The sequence below is a fragment of the Lagenorhynchus albirostris genome, chromosome 5 (assembly GCF_949774975.1).
Source record: "Lagenorhynchus albirostris chromosome 5, mLagAlb1.1, whole genome shotgun sequence".
Taxonomy (NCBI): domain Eukaryota; kingdom Metazoa; phylum Chordata; class Mammalia; order Artiodactyla; family Delphinidae; genus Lagenorhynchus; species Lagenorhynchus albirostris.
Genome location: NC_083099.1, coordinates 83,839,602 through 83,860,680, shown reverse-complemented (window position 1 = coordinate 83,860,680; position 21,079 = coordinate 83,839,602). Strand labels below are relative to the sequence as shown.

The 21,079-nt window shown below is 40.1% G+C and overlaps 1 protein-coding gene across 2 annotated transcripts in view; it reads right to left on the bottom strand.

Moving 5' to 3' along the window:
- Positions 1–460: 460 nt before the first annotated feature.
- Positions 461–21,079, bottom strand: part of LSAMP (limbic system associated membrane protein) — a 649,641-nt gene continuing 629,022 nt past the window's right edge. The window contains exons 8-9 of one of the 2 annotated variants that reach the window (XM_060150589.1): positions 10,764–10,796; positions 461–3,575 (exon numbers count right to left, since the gene is read on the bottom strand). In XM_060150589.1, the coding sequence (XP_060006572.1) occupies positions 3,478–3,575; positions 10,764–10,796 (131 nt within the window). In that variant the 3' untranslated portion in view covers positions 461–3,477. The remainder of the gene's footprint in view (positions 3,576–10,763; positions 10,797–21,079) is intronic. The other variant, XM_060150588.1, reaches the window with a different exon arrangement.

The following is a 21,079-nucleotide window of genomic DNA, read 5'->3' as shown; positions in this document are numbered from 1 at the left end:
ATTTCCGCTTTAGTTAAGTGCAAATCAGGTCTAAGGATTTTATTCTATGAATGGTAGAGTTTTACTTTGCATACAAAGGACATTAAATATATTAGCCATTCAGTTTAATTGATGTATTTCACTCCTTTCAGTATACTGCTTCCAACCAGTTGGTTCTTTTCATTGTAGGGTTTCAAGCTTTGATTACCAATGGACAAAATTCTTGAAGAGATTTATCGCACTGTGATGAACTAAATTCCAAGAAGTCCCATGTTTAAACTTACTCTCTTGGTGTCAGTTCTCTGGCTTCTACCTTTTTCCTGACCTTTCTCCAAACTACGTTTTCTTCCATTTTTCACATTGTTTAAAAACATCCTCAAACCTCTGAGGTTTCTGGGGTCAATGATTGCTCTGAAACAGGAGACAGGACAAAATACCCAGATCTTACCAGAGATATAAGCAAACACCACAATATTCAATACATGTTTAATTATGTTTAATATACGGACCATCATAATAAAACTCAGGGAACAAATGGTGCCGACATGGCAAAGACATGCCTTTCAATGGATAATCTCCTTCCATAACGCCAAGACCTTGTCCTTAGGATACGGTAGAGACAATAAGAAATCTAGGTGTATGATTAAATTCTGTGACGTGCCATGGGGATCTGTTCCTGAAATTGATACTAATCAGAATTAACTCCTATTACTTTTCTCTTCTTTATATATCTTTAAATTAGCATGCACTCCACTACAGCTTCCACTTAAGGACGAGGCTGACTCTTCAATATATGGGAAATATTGATCATCAAGGATGATAAGCTTTTATTCCTGCACTAAGAAGACTAAACTGTTAGGGAAATCCCTGATTGTCAATAACTTGATGCTGCATAGGAATATGGCTCGCCTTCTCTATACTTTAGTAGCTACCATCTTGGATAAGAATGTCAGCCCTATGTCAGGATCTGCCACAAATACTTTTACCCACCACCAAGCCCAATGTGTCCTTCTATTTCATGTCTAAACTGCAAAATCATAAAAGAAGTCTGGTGCTAAGCTTTTAAAACAAACAACGGAATTCCCTAGCAGAGATTAAGATTACTGCTCAACAAGGAGATCATTACCTTCAAAGATGAGATTCATTGCAAAGAGCCTTCAATTAATAAAATCTATTAAGATAAATTTCATATTTATTTAATTTTTCTTTCTTCCTTCCTGCCCTCTTTCCTTCCATCCTCCCTCTTTTTTCCTTTTTCTTTCTCCCTCCCTGTCTTTCTGTTTCTTCCTCCCTTCCTTCCTTCCCTTTCTGATTTACAGTTACGAAGTTTCCTGTTTTACATCACATAACAGCTATTTCCCAGGTTCTAAGACTTGGTGAGGTACCATATTTGGCCCTGCTGAAATACATTCAATTACGACCTCAGTAACAATCCTCTCTCCTTTCACTAACTGAGCCATTTCCAATGCCTCCTATCCAAGTGAAAGCAATGGTTGGTTTCCTGACAAAGATATCTACACACAGAGAGCCAGATCTCTCTGTAAGGCTTTTCCTAAGAAAATCCTTCTGGTGTGGTGGTGATGCCAAGCTTTGTGGTATGTATGTAAGTTTTGCCTAAATGATTACAAGTTTCTCAGCTCTTCTGGTTAAGAACTCACATTTCAGTGTTAATGGCAAGATGGCTCTTGTAGATGTAAACTTAAACACTATATCCCCCACTGTATCTTTTTCAGGAGACTAGAAGCCAAGACTGAGCAGGAAAGATGGAGTATAATGCCGTTCCCAGTGGAGTGGCCAGCCCTAAGACAATGATGGAATACTGTGAACAGTGGTGCTGCAAACACCATCAGTGGATGAGAAGGGAGATGATGTGGGCCACCAAATAAAGTATTAGCCTAAAACACCAGGACAGAGAGCTGCAAAGGAGCACAAGGAGGGGGTTCCTTTTTGTTATGGCTAGTGCTTTGTATTGGGGCTGTGATAGTATTTCTACCATATGAGTAGGGACCTGGGCACCTGTACTTCTCCCGCCTTGCTTATGCTCACTGTATTTTATCTGAAATAGGGAAAATCTCTGCTCAGGGAAATCCATGGGGCAAATGCAGTGTTATTTGAAGACTGGAGAGGGGGCAAACCAGGGCTGCTTAGGATCTCCACGTGGCTCTTCATCCTTTCATTAGGACTTAACACTTGGAGACCTTCCTGCTTCTGGGAATTTGCTCCACACATGCTACTCATTCCTGTGGCACAGCAGGACCAAGAGTCTGCAAAAAGCCAGGAAATGCATGAATCCCTCAGACGCGGGAAACAAGAGTGAAGTCGGTCAACCTTCTCTCTTAGGTCACCTCATACGCATCACTGATTCTTTCTGCTGTTTGCTCACCCCATCAATAGTAGGCACTTTCACTGACAGTGATAATCTGAGTGACTCTGGACTGGGTTCTGACGACTGCACTGGGAGGAAGATGAGGTTCTGCCCGGAGGCGGGGCCCAGCTTGGGCTGATACACACAGGTCCTGTGACAGCCGTGGATGGGGGAGCAGCTCTGCGCCTGGCCTCCTTCCCATCACGGCCCCAGCCCCTTGTCACAGCCGCATCTCAAGATTACGATGAGCGACAGTATCTACAGCACAATGAGTCTATGTACACATGGACCGTTCCCTCGGCATGCTTTAGAGAGAGGCGCACGCGCTCACACACACGTACACCCACGTTGAGAGCGAGAGACAGCGCGCGCGCGCAGTGGAGAGAATTAGAATGGCGCTTCCTGGCATCTGCGGCGTGACCAGTGCTGGGGGGGCGGGCGGGGGAGAGTGAAGGGAAGCGGCGGGGGGAGGATAAAGGGGGCATATCCCGGACAGATGTGGGGGAGATAGAGCACACTGGAGGGAAAGGAAATGGTCTTAAAAGTTGGAGAGAGAGTGGAGGCAGGAAAGCCAGGTAAGGCTCAGGGCAGGACTCCATTCATAGTCTGAATGGCTATGAGTCAGCTCAAATAAAAATCAGAATAAAATGATGATGGAAGTATAAACACCAAAGGCAAGACCTGCAAGACAGTATTTTTTCTTTCCCCACAAATGAAAAAAGATGAAGGAAGGATAAAGTGTGTGTGTGCGTGTGTGTGTGTGTGTGTGGTGGTGGTGGTGGAGGGTTAATATCCATCTGGTACTTCTTCAGTTGTCTTATTATTACAACATTGGATCTCTTTACCATGATGGAGTCTTTACACAGTATACATTTGCTTAGAAATACACATTTCTTGGTAGAAATTTTCCCACCCTGAATTATACATCAGTTTTTATTGATGGACTTTAAAATTGTTTTAAATGTTGTATTTTCTTCTTCGTTTTCTTATTTTCCCTTTCATTTATAAACACACAAAGTTGTGAAATAAACGGTCTCCCCCCATCTCGCTCTCTCTCTCTCTCTCTCGCTCTGTATCCTGTGTGACGCATTTTTGTGTGTTTTTTTTATTATTATTTTTAAACTTTTATTCTGTTAACATTTGCTGAGAAGGCAGAGCAGAGATGCTGCCAGCAGCCACAGTGGTACGGCCAGACTGATGGATCCGTTTATTCCTCTCACCGACCCAGGTCCTGCAGTGCAAAAGAGAGAGAGAAAAGAGAATGGTTACATCTGGCCCACTCTATGTCACAGCTCACAGCTGACTGTGTCAGAGGTAAGACTGGGCCATGTACCAGCATCTCAAAGTCAGGGCACTTATATGCAGCCCAAGAAGGGCTCACGATCTTTTCTAAATCCTTCTCCTTGAGCTATAAGTATTTTAAGGGTTATCTTGTGTGATGGAGGAGTGGCCTCCTCTTTGCCCAACTTCATCCTGCACGCCCTGCTCTGCACAGCACTGCGATGCCAGCACTCATTAAGATTCCAAGCATTGGTGAGTGTCCTTCAGCAGCCAGACACGGGCTCCTCCAGCTGATTCATCACAGCATCTCCATCAATAAACATGGAACCAATCTGTGACTCTCTCCTTTCTCGGGGGGAAGCAATAATTATTTATCTGTTAATGGGGAGGGGAATTGTTTCAAAGTAACATTTATGGCTGGGTGGCACCTTAGCTGCAAGGCAGAAAATAAGTCAACTCATTGTGGAATCTTAAGCAGCAGCAGGGGGTCATCTGGTTCAAAGTCTTCATTTGACACTTTAAAAATAAAAACTAAAGACAATAACAACAAAAACAAAAAAGCCTAGCAAGGCAGGTCCAAACCAGAAGCAGAACTGAGGCTTGAACTTGCCCAGAATTCATCCTGGAGGGACTGTCTGTGGGTTTCCCAGTGCCACCTGAGTTTTTCCCAATGTGGACACCATTTGGAGGATGTGGGCGTAGGAATGGAGAGGAAAGTGGGGAAGGGATTTGTGTGCTGACACAAAGAGAATTGAGGCAGTAAATGTAGGTCCAAAGAGCTTGTCTCCTATGCTTTGCCTGTTGCATTTTCTCCTTTTATATAGTTCTGTTCATTTAGATTCATTACAAGAGAAAAATAGTAGTATTTTTCACACCAAAGACTTTTGAATTTAAGACTGTATGCTTACCAGAGGTAAACCCACACACATATGGTCACCTTATCTTTGATAAAGGAGGCAAGAATATACAATGGAGAAAAGACATCCTCTTCAATAAGTGGTGCTGGGAAAACTGAACAGCTACATGTAAAAGAATGAAATTAGAACACTCTCTAACACCATACACAAAAATAAACTCAAAATGGATTAAAGACCTAAATGTAAGGCCAGACACTATAAAACTCTTAGAGGAAAACACAGGCAGAATACTCTATGACATAAATCACAGCAAGATCCTTTTTGACCCACCTCCTAGAGAAATGGAAATAAAAACAAAAATAAACGAATGGGACCTAATGAAACTTCAAAGCTTTTGCACAGCAAAGGACACCATAAACAAGACCAAAAGACAACCCTCAGAATGGGAGAAAATATTTGCAAATGAAGCAACTGACAGAGGATTAATCTCCAAAATTTACAAGCAGCTCATGCAGCTCAATATCAAAAAATGAACAACCCAATCCAAAAATGGGCAGAAGACCTAAATAGACATTTCTCCAAAGAAGATATACAGACTGCCAACACACACATGAAAGGATGCTCAACATCATTAATCATTAGAGAAATGCAAATCAAAACTGCAATGAGATATCATCTCACACGGGTCAGAATGGCCATCATCAAAAAATCTACAAACAATAAATGCTGGAGAGGGTGTGGAGAAAAGGGAACCCTCTTGCACTGTTGGTGGGAATGTAAATTGATACAGCCACTGTGGAGAACAGTATGGAGGTTCCTTAAAAAACTAAAAATAGAACTACCATACAACCCAGCAATCCCACTACTGGGCATATACCCTGAGAAAACCATAATTCAAAAAGAGTCATGTACCACAATGTTCATTGCAGCTCTAATTACAATAGCCAAGACATGGAAGCAACCTAAGTGTCCATCGACAGAGGAACGGATAAAGAAGATGTGGCACATATATACAATGGAATATTACTCAGCTATAAAAAGAAATGAAATTGAGTTATTTGTAGTGAGGTGGATGGACCTAGAGTCTGTCATACAGAGTGAAGTAAGTCAGAAAGAGAAAAACAAATACCGTATGCTAACAAATATATATGGAATCTTTATAAAAACAAAAAGGTTCTGAAGAACCTAGGGGCAGGACAGGAATAAAGACACAGATGTAGAGAATGGACTTGAGGACATGGGGAGGGGGAAGGGTAAGCTGGGACAAAGTGAGAGAGTGGCATGGACATATATACATTATCAAATGTAAAATGGATGGCTAGTGGGAAGCAGCTGCATAGCACAGGGAGATCAGCTCGGTGCTTTGTGACCACCTAGAGGGGTGGGTTAGGGAGGGTGGGAGGGAGGAGATATGGGGATATATGTATATCTATAGCTGATTCACTTTGTTATACAGCAGAAACTAACACACCATTGTAAAGCAATTATACTCCAATAAAGATGTTAAAAAAATTAAAATCAATTAAAAAAAAGACTGTATGCTTAGACAATGACATTCAAAAGAGAAACTGGTGTCACTGTAATTATGTGTCACTTGGAAGTTTTGAGGGCACATACGGAGATCAATACGTGTGAATGAGTGTGTGTGTGTGTGTGTGTGTGTGTTTAAACCTATGATGGTTTGCAAATGCAATGGAAGCATTCTCTGGTATGTAAACGTTTCCAAAATTGTCTACAAACATACCAGATCAGATGTAAATAACACGGAAAATGTTGAACTCAAAAATGTTTTCTTATCTATGTTTTATGTGAATAATAATAGGAACAACAACAACCAAATACAACCAAGGAACAATTATGTAGCAGTTCTTACAAGTACTGTTATAAATGCTTTACAGATACAAGCACACAAGCATGTTATGAGGCAGGTACTCTAGTGAACCCTGTTTTACAGTGAGATAAGGGAGGCACAGAGAGGTTAAATCCATCGCACGAGTTTACACAGCTAGTAAGCAGAGGAGCTGGGGATCCCCCAGGTGGCTGGCTCCAGAGACTTCGCCTGTCACCACTGCACAGTGAGGTTACACAGTGAAGGGGTGCTGGTGAGTCCCTTGTCAAACATTCGGCAAATAAAATCTGGGTTTGTTTAAAACAGTAGCCCAGAACAACGAAAACAACAGGAAGGCATCCATTATCTTTGAAAAAATGATTTTCATTAGAAGATTTTTTTACTAGAATGCCTTCTTGAGAATATTAAACATATCCCCTAATATAAAAATATAAATATATACAAAGTTTGAACAGCATAGTTCCAGGATAAAATGAGTGTTATTATATGTTTATCTATGGAAACGCAGAATAAACAATGTAAATATTCAATCGATTTAATTTTTCTGAATGGCTGTAGGATCCTATTAATAAAAGGCACTGTAGCTACCTTCAGGTTCACGCTTTTCGTGAGGAATTAAGGTTCAGGAAGATTTTACATCCTGCACAAAGCACCTGATTAGTCATTGTTGACCAGGCCCTAGTGTTCTGAGTCTTAACTCAATGTTCTTCCTAATTCATCTCCCCCCATCCCATTCTTTCTGGCCTTTTGGGACCTTTCAGCTCCTTTAACAGTATCTCCCCAGAGCTTCTGGCATGATGGCAATGTGTTTCCCTATCATTTTAATTCCTCTTTAGGCTTTAGATGTCATGAGCTCTGTGGCACATTTGTTTGGATTAGTGTGTCAGTGATGCTTCCAAAACAAAGTCTACACGCAAGTTGAGGCCATACGGGGTTAAGCAAGAATGATTTTTGTTTTGCCCTAGGGATGGTATGAAAACAGAAAGTTTTCAGAAAGACTCAGTTCTGCCTATTAATCTCATTTTTAGTGCTGGGACAGGCTAGATTATCTTTCAGACATCTTGGAGTTGAGTGGTACCTGGGGGAGTCTGAAAAGTCTAGTGTTACCATTTTATTTGAAGGGTAGTAAATATTTGAAAAAACAAAAATGCCATCATTGAAAAATATATATGCATATATGAACCTAGATAAACATTTCATATATAACGCTCTTGCTAATGTATGTACACACATATATATGCAGATACCAAGAGGAGTATATTTGTTATATGCATACTTATATATACACATATGTTATAGGTCTTTTAATACACATAATTGAAAATTCACTGTTACTTTCACATGCTATTCTATGTTATACATAGGGATTCCCAGTACAACCGTGCTAATAATCTTTAATTTTATCTCTAATAAAATTATTATTACATAGTTGAAATGTATTTTGTGGATCTGTTAAAGATATTTTCATCTCTATCAATTACTATTTATTAAGCGCTCTCATATAGCTATTTGATGTGCTTATATGACTTCCTCTTTTCATAATTGGTTTTGAGAAAAAATAAATAGGCTTGAAAAAGTACAAGGGTAAACGGGTGATAGTTGTGGAATCAACACAAATGTGTGTGCAATTACAGACATGTATATGACTGCATAGGAGACTATTTCAGTTAATGGCTATTTCAGGGAAGAGTAATCAGCAAAATCATTAATTACGTTTTAGTTCATAGTTATGAAATTTCTGCTTATTTGTGGAAATGCAAATAATAAATCTTATTTCCCATGCCAGATGGCCACACTCAGCAAGTGCTTTTATATACTGACAGATATAATGAAAGCAAGAGTCTGCAAACATAAATTAGCCTTAAGAATAGATGCGCAAATAGAACCACAATTCAAAAATTGCTACATGTTTTTCATGTAACAGACAAAAATCATATCTTGGTATTTAGCCACATCCTATATGTGTATATGTGTTTATCTAGGAAACATTCAATAAGCAGTAGCATTATCATTATTGTTATTAACTCTAGAAGTCTGGATTACAGAAAGGCATGAAATACCTCAATCAAAGGCATTGGTTTGTGAACCGGATCAAGGCTTTTAATGTTTGACCTGAAGGTGTGAAATTTAGCTGCCGCAGGATTGGGAATCTTGAGTCAACACACCAGGTCAAGGTTCTCAGCCCCAGGCCAGGATGAGAGGTGAGACTCTGTATCAGGGTCGAAGCCGGACCACACTTTGCCATGACAATGCTTATCAAAGGGAATTTGTGATTAAGGGCAAGATGGATAAAACATCCTGAAATTTCGGGATCTGAGAATTTGGGGGCAAGTCTTTACCTTACAAATCTGATGCAGGATGCTAAACCAACTGATTTGTCTTTCAGTAAAATCTCAAGGAAAGGACAAGGTGATCTTTCAGCACCTGCTTTAGAGAGCGTGTGCTTGGAGACACTTTGTGATTCAATGTGGCCAACATTTCTGTTGCTTCTCCTGAATACTTTGAGCTTTCTTCCAGGATTTGGGACCAGATTTATTCAAAATAATCATTAACCACACCCTCAGTGATCACTGGGCATTCCTTCCAGCCACTAAGGTGTCCAGGTCATTTATAATTGTATTCCTGTACATAGTTCAGCCATACAAGAAAAGAAGGGCCAGATGAGTTTAAGTTTGAATTCTTCTTAGAATTACTAAGGATTGACTGACTAAAAAGAAAACAAAAATATAAACGATATACAAAACAACTGTTAAGCAAAGGAGAAAAAGAATCTCCTAAATGTCTCAGTATCTAGAGGCCCAGACTGAGGCCCCCCTCAGTGTCCTGGGAGCCATGTTTAAAGGGAAAAAGACTGACTTTGGCGCCACCTGCTTTCCACTCTCCGCCAGTACAGCTTTCTCTGCGTGAATGAATCCACTGGAGATGACAGCCTATAATTTCCAGGCTGGGGCAGATTGGAAGAGGGGATATATTAATATTTTCTTTGACCCGTGTGTCTTAGAATTAAATTTGGGTTCCTTCTCCATAATTCTTTATGCATTAGCTCCTCTTTCTATGAAGTGAGTCTTGGGTAAGGCTGAAGTATTCTCACAGTGAAGTGGGATTATCATATTTTTTCCATCAAAACAGCATCAAATATTTTGACTTGCAAAATTTTGAAATTTTAGGCCATTACTTAGAATTTCTTTGAATGACACGAGGAATTTTTCTCATTGGTCTTTGAAAAAAAAAATCCTATGCCCTATTTTTCCCTCCACACCAAAGCTCTGTGGTATCACTAAGTTCTACTAACACCAGCTACTTAAGATTCAAATGTAATTGATAATCATGGCATTGGAGAGGGAAGAAGGGCTGAAGAGAATGGTAGTTTATACTTCTTGCCCCAAATAATCTTGGTCCTATGTACATATTTTTGGTCACCTCTTCCCTGCTGCATTCTGTGAGGACTTGCTAGCACTGGTCATACACAAGGTGCTGGACCTTTCCTGGGTGTAACCAACAAAGTGTCCACAATCTCTGAGGTTCTTCACTGGTAGGCTCTAAGTACCACAAGAATAGGTTCTCACTATTGAGAATGATCTTGGTAGTCTCATCCCCTTTGAAACTCAGAGAAGAAGACATCTTCATAGGAGACAATTACCAATCCAAGTGGGTGGCCATGAAGATTTATGGAGGGTGGTGTCTGCTAAACAGATTTTTCCATGACTCTGGTCTGGGGACAGACACTGTTAGGGATTTCTGTTGGTTTTGTGAAGATGACACCTCAGAATTGGCAAATTGTTTGAATCTTAGGGTCCATATCCTGAAGCTTTGAACTGATGGCACTGTCTTTGTAGGGGACAGTATACAACTTATATGCCACGTGGCTGACGAAGTTATGTGGGGCAGGTGGAGGGCACAAAATACTGGGATATCCCAGCAGCCCGGGTATAGTGTAGCAGGGTGAGGGTATATGAAGACCTGGGAGAACGCTCAGGCAGGAGGGGATATTAACTGCTCAAGTGCTTCATTTTAGGAGACCCTGTTCTATCTCCTTTAGCAATATATCTACTTGAACAGCCAACAAGGGATGGTAAAGTTGACTCTCTGGCTCTTCTGAGAGCCCTGTCATTGGGCAGTGAACATTTCCCAAAGTGCAGCTCTGCAAGAATTAACCATGGGCACTTAAGAAAAGTGGGAGGGGGAATAACTTGCTCAGTTCCAGAGATTTAAAAATGAATAGCTTTCAAAAGCAATATTGGGGTCATGGGTTGGATCAGGGGCTGTTTTTCGCAAATGAGAAAGTTTACAATTTGGGAAAAAGAGTAGCAAATGTGTTATGGAAATTATTATCACAGATTATTGAAATGAACTAAAGTGTATAAGGCCCCGATGTATTGCTGTAGAATCTTAATTTTAACACACAGAAGGTAATCAGAAATAAGAACCATACCTTTTTGCTTGAAGTGCACGGTGGTGCCAATTTCTAAAAAGGAAACATTTAGCAAAACAAAAACAGGTAAAAAATTCTGTATCAATTGAGAACAAGCACAAAGGTAGTCTGGTACTCTCCACTGAAAGGAGCATGAGAGGAAGGGTGGGAAGAACACTCTCAGAGGAACATATATGGGTAGAGATGGAAAGAAAGGCACACGGAAAGAGACTTTTGTTGGAACAAATGTTGTGCAGTTGGAGGTGGCAAAAACAATTTGCAACTACGAATACTTGATGTAACATGTGATGTGCGCAGACAAGTACAAGAACTCTGAGTATGACATGTAAAAGTACACTTGACCGCAATTCAGGGGAACGATAGGATGTGTCTGGCCCCCGACCGCATTCTACCATATTGCTCCCGGTTTGCTTTCCTCAAGCCAATTGCCTTTCTTCCTTTGCCTTTCTTCCTTTTCTTCTAATACACTCAATCCATTCCAACTTTCAAACCTTTGCACTTGCTGTTTCGTCTGCTTGGAGTGTTCCTCCCCAGACCTCTGCCTGGCCTACTCAGTCACTTCATTCAGGTTTCTGCTGAAATGTCAACAACTCAGGAAGGATTTCTCTCATCACCTTCTCAAAAATGGTATCCTCTGTTACTTCCTATTATTTTACCCTGATTTACTAATATTAAGAGCACCGATCACTACTTGGCATCATGTCATACACTTACTTATTTGCTTGTTCAGAGTTGATCTCCTCTGTTAGAACATATGTGCCATGAAGGCAGTGACAGTGCATGTCTTGTCGACCATTGTATCCCTGAGGCCTAGATAAGAGCCCGGCATGCAGCAGGTACTCAATAAATATTTGTCGAGTGTATAAATAAATCTCAGGGTTGGAAGAGCTTCTATAGGTCAAATACTTGCCTTCCCTTTTAAGTATCCTTATCAATTAAACCACAGTACTTAGATCTTTAGGAGTAAATATGGAACATTTCCATAGGATACTTTGAATCTCAGGACCAGCTGAATGACTGCTCAGATATAGGAGCCCAAACCATGGCTGTTGGATAGGGATTTTCTTCTCTTTGAAGATCAGCATGTAGCCCTGCATCCCTGAATGGCATGATTTCACTAAGTGACTTGGACTCTCAAGCCAAAGAGATGATTTTGATCTGGACATCCAGTCTCCTCACTGTCCTGCTTGAAACTTGTTTATGCTTTCTTATGGCTTCCGGGATAAAGGCTAACATCCCTAGCATGACATCCATGGCTCTGCCCTTTCACCCCTCCAGCCTCATTAATGTTTATCATCTCTGCATTCCAGCCCACAAGCTGTCTTGATGCTCCATGGTACCATGTTTTCTCTGCTGTGGGGCCTATGGCTTAATGATATCTCTGCTAGGAATCCCACTTGTCATTCAAACTTCAGTTACAAATTCCACAGAGATGTCTTCCTTTGACTCCTTGGTAAAATTATGTCCCTTTGTTATAAGCTCTGTTCTCCTTCATAACACTCATCTCAGTTTTAATTTCAAATGCGTTTGTCTGAGGTTTTGATTAATGCTTACCTTCGCTAGTGAACTTTGAGTTCCATGGAAGCAGAGGCTGAGTGTGTTACTGTTCCCTGTGTAGCACAGCAAATGCACGACGGCACTCTGAGTGCAAAATGGGTCAAAACAGAACGGGCAGAATCACTGAAGTATGAGAAAAATAAAGGTATGCCAGGCATCCTCCTAACAGAGGATCTGAGACTCTGTTAAGACAACAGAGAATCTGAGTAGCTGAACTCTTTATTCTCTGATTTAGCACAAAGGGGTCAGATCTTCAGAATCATGTCTGCAAAGTTTCTGAGGTTCAGAGCAATCTACTAAGCCCGTCCAAAGGAGACCACAACGAGAAGCTCTCAAACAGCACGGTGCTTTCTAGCATTCTTATGATGCCAAGAAGAAGGGCACAATTATCCTAGTGTCTGAAGTCTTGAAAATGTTTGGCAACAATTCAGCGTTAGCAAAACTAGTATCAGCTGGACTGTGTGTGCATCTAAGGACAGTTTCCCTAAACTGGTCAGGTGTGGAGTGGGGGCTGGTGGGGAGCCCCTTGTGAATGTTCTTTTATACCATGAGTACCGGTGCACTTCCGAAGACACTCAAGGCCATCGGCACCTGCCCTTCTATCCTTGAAGAGTTAGTCCATTACTTGTAGCGGGATGGAAGTCCATTCAGAAGCTTGGAGCAAGATTTATGCTCCTCTCCTAGCAGAAGGCAGCGACTGATGTCTCTCTCACCTTAGAAGTGAAGCAAGATTCTATCAAGATATAAAACGCCAGTCTCCACCTGTTGACCACACTGATCATCGGACCACTAACGTTTCAACTGTATATTAAACACGCTGACACCTGTTTTCTTTCATAACACCTGATCTCACCACTTTTCTTTGAAATCAGCATATCACCTTAAAATTTGTGGAAAAGGCACTGTAGAGAATTGCTTATCATGATATGAGGAAACTGAGGCCCAGAGAGGCTAATCAGTTCTCCAAGGTCACACAAACAGCAAGAGGCAGAGCTGAGACTGAAGTTCAGGGCTCCCGGTTCTCCAGCCAAAACTCTGAACACTATTCACTATACCCCTCTGGAATTTTTATGACAGCAAAGCTGAGTAAGCATAGCCTATATAACTCTAGGGTTATCTATCACTGGGACATTTAAATGACTCAATATCGACTGGGGAAAGTTTGGCTCTGCTCTGTGCAAAGTACAACTTCTTTCTTTGGTCAAGCCTTTTGGTTTATCATTCTTCAGAATTTAGAAGGACCTCTCAAGGTCACAAAGTGATGCTCTTCACCCAAAGGGGCTTAGATCCGTGATGGAATCATCTTCCTGTAAAGAACACTTGTTTTTCCCTGCTCCATCCCAGGCCTCATGGAATAATTCCAAGCAATTGTTCAGGAACCTGGGCAGGCAGGGAAACCAATAGTTCTGCTTAAGCTATAAATTATCACTTCATTTCTCTTTGCCTCAGTTTCATCAACTGTAAAATAAGTTTAATCAAATGCTTCTTATAAATTTATTCTATCGGTTAAATTAATTATCATACTATGCTTAGAATGCTGCCAGACACATAGTAAATGCTCAATAAATAAGAGTTGTTGTTGTCAGGTTTATGGTAAAAATCCCTTCTAGGAAAGATTGTCAGTTAAAGTTTGGCAGAAAAAGAGAACAACAGATCTTAAAAGTAAGCCATAGCAGTACAGTTTCAAAAAAATTTTCTTTTTAAAAATCTGCAACACTATGGATGAACAAAACAAGATAATGCCAGCACACTGAAGTGATAGGGATGCAGGCTGATTAGGCAGCAGTTTGGTCAGGAGAAAACTAGCAATGGGTTAACCAGTCACTGGCACAGGCTTGGGCAAAAGTTTATATGTCCTAAATGGATTTCTTAGGGAACAGACACTACCCTACTAATCAATTAAAAAGAGTTCAACAAAATAATTTAAAAAACATTACTCAAATACTTCATAGAGTGTACTCTATGAAGTATACACACTTCATAGAGTGTACTCTATGAAGAAAATGTCACAAAAATTCAGACAAAAATATACACTTGTTTAAAATATCTTTAAAAAGCAAACTAGCTTACCAGTTAAATTTTAGGAAGTCTTCCCTATTGCAATAAATGAACTAGTTTGTGAAATACTAATGATCTTAACACTTGGAATTCCATTTGTACTTAGAAAAAGGGAACAGAGTGCTTATTTTGTACAATTATTTCCTACTCATCCTCTTCTGTTGGAATAGAACATTCTCGTTTGAGGAGCAAAATCCCGGACTTTTTTGAGCGGGGCTCTTTGAAAACTTGGTTGTATGCTGCCATCTTGTGGTAATACTAAGACATGTTCCTTTGCGCCGTCTAAAGTAAATCACCTTTATCCACGAGGTGGCAGTAGTGAGAAAGAATTTTTTTTTTTTTTTTTCCCAGAGCAGGCATGAAATGTTATTTGCAAAAAGGAGTCTCCTATTATAGGCAAGAAAAAAAATTTTCTTTAGTCCCTAACAACTGACAATTATTCTTTCTTTTCCAACGTGAAGGAAATCTCAGGTTCTTGAGTAAAATTGCCTTGCCAGGGATACCAATTCTGTAGGGATTCCCTGGACATACCCATTAGAATATACCTGAAACCTACCATTTTTATGCCTCTCGAAGACTTCTCAACACACGTCGATCTTGCTTTAGCAAACACACTTAAAAAGTAAGCATGGCAGTGCCAGTCTAAATAGTAAAATAAAAAGATAAATCTACTGCAGCAATACAATGGACAAAATTTTGGGGGGTTCTAGTACAGAGGCAGTTCTAGACTTCTGTGGAAGCATTATTGTCATATGCTTAGATCTCAGCTCCTGATGAAGGCATACAAGGAGGCAATGGGAAAAATAATTTAATACCAGAAAAAGCAAGTGCCTTGACAAATTTATTTATGCTAATCTGTCTTTGACTTTTGACTTTCAGATTCTTTACAACCAGCCGTGTTATACAAACGTGCATCATCAGAAAGAGCTGACTGGGCTTTTCTCATTGGCATAGACAATGTCTTCCTTGTTCACTACTGTAGCCTCAGCTCACTATTTCTCTAGCACAGAGTATGTGTTCAATAGATTTACTGAATAAGTGTCTGAGTACATAAATGAATAAATGAATGAGTGACTGAGTGAATGAATTTATCAATCAATACCTTAAGAGCTGCCCTCCCTAAGATTCTAGGTAGGGGGAAATTTTATTCTCTGAAACCACTATGCCTTAACACAAAGGCAAAATTATTGTTGGGAATTCACAGTCATTTAAAGAACCATATGGGGCTGGGAGGTCCTTTCATTAGTCCCCAAATCCCTGGCAGGTAGAAAATTTTCTGGAGGGCTAAGCTTTATTTAAGAACTCATGAAATTTAAACCTTAGAAAATAAAAACCCAAGATGTTCTTTTGTTCAAAGGCCAGAAGATTTAGTCTTTCCTCTCATCTGCCATTATGTGGTATAATTAGGTCTCTCTCTCTCTCTCTCTCTCTCTGTAATTAGTATGAGTGTTGTGAAGGTGAGGGATGTTCACTGGAAGCTCTAGAGTTTACAGTTTGGTAACTCCCTTAGTACCTGAGGAAATTTCCGCATCTATATTTATGAGGTGTTTTGGCATTTTGCCTTCTTTGAATTTTATGCGGGAGAGGAGGTGAGGGTACAACGAATCCATGAGGAGAAGAATTGATTTTCAGTACTTTGACTCTTAACAACTTATCTCTAATCCTATGCTTATAAGCATTCATTCTAATTCACAGGTAGGATATGTAGAGTTTAGCGGTTTATACTGTTCGTGCAATTGTTCTAATTCCAGGGTATTTACTTGAACGTAAACGGCTCACTTTTCAATACACCACAGCCATTTGAGCAAGGAGACATTCTCTGTTGCATATGGCACGACTCTTTCTATGAGGCCAATCTTCTGATATGTCCCAGTTTTGAAAATGACATGTTAGAGGACTTAAAATAACTAATCGCACTTTTTTTCTGGGCCAGAATGAATAAGAGTGTATGTTCAGGGGAGACAGAGGGTTCAAATTCAACAGATTTAATCCTCCAGTTGCCTGGGAAAAGTAAGCGAGGGACAGAGTTAAAACCATTAAGAAATTTAATGAAATTAATGTATAAGAATATTCGACGTGATGCGTCTTCTTCCCTCACTGATGCTGAGGACCTGAAGCATGACATTTGTGAAGTGTCCTCCGTGGGAATTTATGATTTTTTGTGCTCTTTTTTTTTTTTTGGTCAAGGTTTTGAAAAATAAAATCTTTTATTATAGTAGCTTAAAAGGGGGACATTTTTATTAATTCAATTTTCAAAGCCACACTCTGAAAGTCGTTAATTTCTTTCTCAATGGTTTCTCTGCTCTACCTGGAGGCTTTAGGGGTTAGCACTTCTACTTACATATTATTATTATTTTCCTTTTTACATAGGAAAATGATATGCCTATGATTTCTATTTGGATTGTTAGAGTTTTAAATTTTCTCTTTTACTATATTCACTTTTTGTAAACCCTAATGCCTAGTATTTCTAGAGTAATGTTCTCTGAGAATCACAGTAATCATTCTGCGTCTAGTTCAGGGGAAAAGCCAACATACAGAAATGGTTCTAAGAGTCAACATTTAAGATTATTCCTGTTTTCTTAGTTATATCATAGGTTGATCATTATCCTGACTACTAGGGAAATACATCAAACTGGCTGGGAAAACTAAAAAGTCTTAACATGTCATCAATATTTGAGAAAGGAAGTTGGCGTCCCCCTTAGCTAGATTTGGGTCAGAAAGGAATCCGACACTTGACTTTCAAATGCTCCTAGGGGCTTTTCCTCTTAGAGTTGACTGCGACCAGGAATGAACTTCAGATGTTTGATGCTGTTTTGGAGTGAGTCAGAGATATGAATGATTTACCAAGTTTTTTGCCACCTTAGACATATGGTGAGAGCTCCGTGGTGATGAATGAGTAAAGCCAAATCAGAACTAATGCTGACATAATTTCTCATTATATGGTAAAATAATTGAGACTCATTCCTTATTCTCATCAATTAGTGAACCAACCCTCTACTAACTAAACATTCGATACTAAAGAGAATTGGAGAAAATATTTTTACAATAAAAGGTCATTTCATTCAAAAAAGACAAATTTGTATTAATACCCCAATTTAGAGAGAGAGCGTAGGAGGACCCACATCTGAAAGGAGGACTTTTACTGGAAATCCTGGAGGGAATTTTCTCCAGGAAATCCACAAGGGAAATCGCTTGTAAAACGAGTCAGGTTTGACTTAGGACTTGGAAGAGTTGAGAGAGCGCTTGTGCCTGTGGAGAGAGCACTGGCTTGGGGGCAGGAACACTGCTCCTGGACCTGCCTCTTCTGTGACCTTGAGCAAGCCACAGGAACAGGCCCAGCCTCAGAGAGGGCAGAAAAAGGAGAACAGGTTAGGTGTTTTAACCTGAATATTTCACAGTACACTGACAGCTCCAACATTCAGATGAAACATTTGTTTATATCATTATTAATGGTGCTATCTCTGGGGAGAGAGATTATATATAATCTTTATTTTCTTCTTTATAGTTTCATATATTTTCATATTCTTCCATAATGAGAATACATAACATTTATTATCAGAATGGAAAACTACTTATAAAAACAAATCAATGCATTTTTTTAAAAAACCTCTAAATCTGGGGAAAAGAAAATAATCAATTTCTGATTCTTTAGCTTTGGGTTGACATCATTACAAAGAGAATGAATGTTTTCCTCCACTTTTTAGTTGGCTGGTATCATACAGTAAAACTAAAGAGAAGCTAAGATAGGTGAGGTCTGACTTCTATAAGGAACATCGTCTTTACAGCATGAAGTGACAATGCAATGGGAAATGTAATATATGGGTCTATGAGGTCCTTCTGACTGCACGCTTGAAGTAATTGCCCTGTAGAGTGAGTAGAGATGCACGAATTAACTTTAACTGCTACGGGCTCTGCTCAGTTGTGATATGGATGGTTCCAGAGAGTACAGACTCACTAAGCACTCCTGACATAAAGAGAGGGTTTCATTAAGTCTCTTACAGCAAAGTCAGCCTTCGCAAATCCTGCAGATTTCTTATTTAGCCTGAGAGGTTTAATTTTTAATAATCAGTGAATTAAAATGTTAGAGAATGCCCAATGGGCTAAGTTTAATAAAGGAGTTTCCCTGGGCCACTCCACCTGAAAATATGCATAAGATAGAAAAACTCCAGAAGCAAATTTGTTTGAATCGGCTCTCAGTAAGGTATTAGGGCCAGACATGAACCTTCCGTCTTAAAGAAGAAACATGTGCTTCTGCCCTTGAGCCTGGAACATGCCCATTGCACCTGTAGGTAAAATCGTGGCCTTTGCCCCTTGATGGAATTAAGAACAATCATCACATTTCATAAAGAGCTATCTCCCAGCCCTGAATCTACTTATTGTTGGGGCAAAGTAGATTATATTTTCCGTGTTTAAAAATATACATTTTATGTATATTTGAAGCCTTTTGTGCCTTCATGTATTTAACTTGCTAAAAAAGGATTTAAAAAGTACAGGTTTGGGTCGGTCTCTAGAGATTTTCCTCCTGTCTGGTTTTCTTTCTCTCTACTTCTATGCTCTAAATTGTGAATTGCAGATCCGTTTTAGAATACATTTTAGATTTAAATTCTAAGGGATTCAAGATGGTCTTTAATCCACGTAAGATGTGTTTTCATTTTGCAAGTTTCAAAATCAAAAACATTCAAATACCACGAAACAAGGTAACTAGCCTATGGCATTTGAATGCAGAGATAACAAGTGAATTTGTGAGATTTCCTGGGATGTTAAGGCGCTTGGAAATAAGGGATTATTTATTGGAAATAAGGGAAGATAAGGGAGTAAAAAAAGGTGGTATGCTCAGAGTTACCCTAGGGCCTGCATCTGCGGCACTGACCGCCGCAGGGCAGAATTTGGTGAAAGCGGTGGTTCTGCTCTGGGCCCTTCGCAGTGACTGTACTACTTGGAGCGCCAGGACGCCTCAGTGATTTATCTGTCATTCCTGCTACGTCACCGACTCCAAACATAGCATCATCGCCAGGTTCTAGAGCAGCTGCTGGAAAACGCAAATGGCTCCATGCGACCTGACCGTTCCTACAACTAAAATAAAAACCTACTATCAAACCTCCTTGTTGAGAGGCTGAAAGTTTTCTCTAGATGTTCTGCTAGATAATAGGCTCTCAGCATCCTCCAGGAAACTCACCTCTATAACACCACCTACCACACAGTATACGCTATCCGTACATATCTGTACAATCAGGCGGACAGGTGCTGTTTCTTGTCTTAAATGTGTAACAGGGGTAGAAATGCCCATCTCCTCTCTTTTAACTCCACTGGTTTATCACTTTTCTTTTAAACAGGACAGACGCAAACAAGGAAAAGTAAGACACTATTAGGGAAAAATGTATTTTTTTTTCAGATTTTAAAAATTCATTAGACCATATTGTTCAGCTCTCTCTGGATTCTAGATCTCTGCATTCCTGGGATGTTCTGCTCCTCTCTCCCTTCTCTCCTTTCTGCCTTAATTTTGAACTTCACTTTCACCTGGAAGCCTCTCTGACCGGTCCAGGTTAGCTAAGGTGCCCCTGTTCTGTGCTCCCCATATACCACACAGGTTTCCTCAACATAGCAGAGTTGCTTAATTCATCTGATCTACTGCCCCGTCTGGTCTGTAAGCTCTATTAGTGCTGAGGCCGTGTCTGGTTTGCTCTCCACAGTGTTTCCCAAGATCCAGCTGAGAGCTTGGCACATAAAAAGTACTAGGATAGTACTTTTTTTTTTTTTTTGAGGGAATGAACAGTGTAATCAAAATATCGTGTATTGTTAAATGAACTTCATCTGGGCCAGAAACTAGTGTGCACTGCCCGTTGAGAATGAAGTTTATTTCTTGTGTTCCTCATGGTTAGAAATCAGAGGAAAAGAAAACATGGACTCTGAAAGGAACTTTACAAAGCAAAAGCAAGTGGAGAGTACATCTAAATGCAGAACAAGCGACACTATTCATTTAATGGCAGAATGGGAGGGCTGGTCCTTAGGGAAGACCAACCTCCAATGCATGAGCGCGTGCCATCTTTTTCAGCACTGCCACGCGAAGTAAGCAGCTTTCAACAATGAACTTACCTGTATTCAGGAACTCCAGGGAAGAAAAGAGAACAAATCTCCCAAGTTACTCTCTAACTTGCAATTCAACAAAGAGAAGTGCAAGCTACTGCTTTTCCTTCTTTCTTTCCTTTTTTTCTTAGTCGCTTCTGCCCTCCAAACATTCACATGGACAATTGAGAAAGCGCTTTAGAATGGCCACGAAACTTTCCAACATAGAACATGGCTGGGCATGCTGGTGCCGTGCGGGCTACAGGGGATGGGACGATGCCCAGAATGGGTGCTCAGTTATCTCAAGGCCCAGTTATCTCTTACTGCTTTTTTTTTTTTAATCTTTTGAAAACACAGGACGCTACTGTTGCCCCAAACAATATCCTCTTAGGCAGTTAAAAGTCCTACCGGAACTGCAAGGTTTGGAACGTGAGTGGTTGAGGCAGAATCTCCCTTGTGAGGATGGGGCAGATAAAGTAGAATGGACTGATAGCTGTGATGTATAGCAAAGACACTCTGTTAATGGTAATGTCTAGGTATTGAAACGTACACATGTGTTACAGAGATGTCGGAAGTGTTTTCTTTTACAATCAGCATTGTGATGAGTAAAATAGTGCAGTCAACTATGGCAGTGCTCG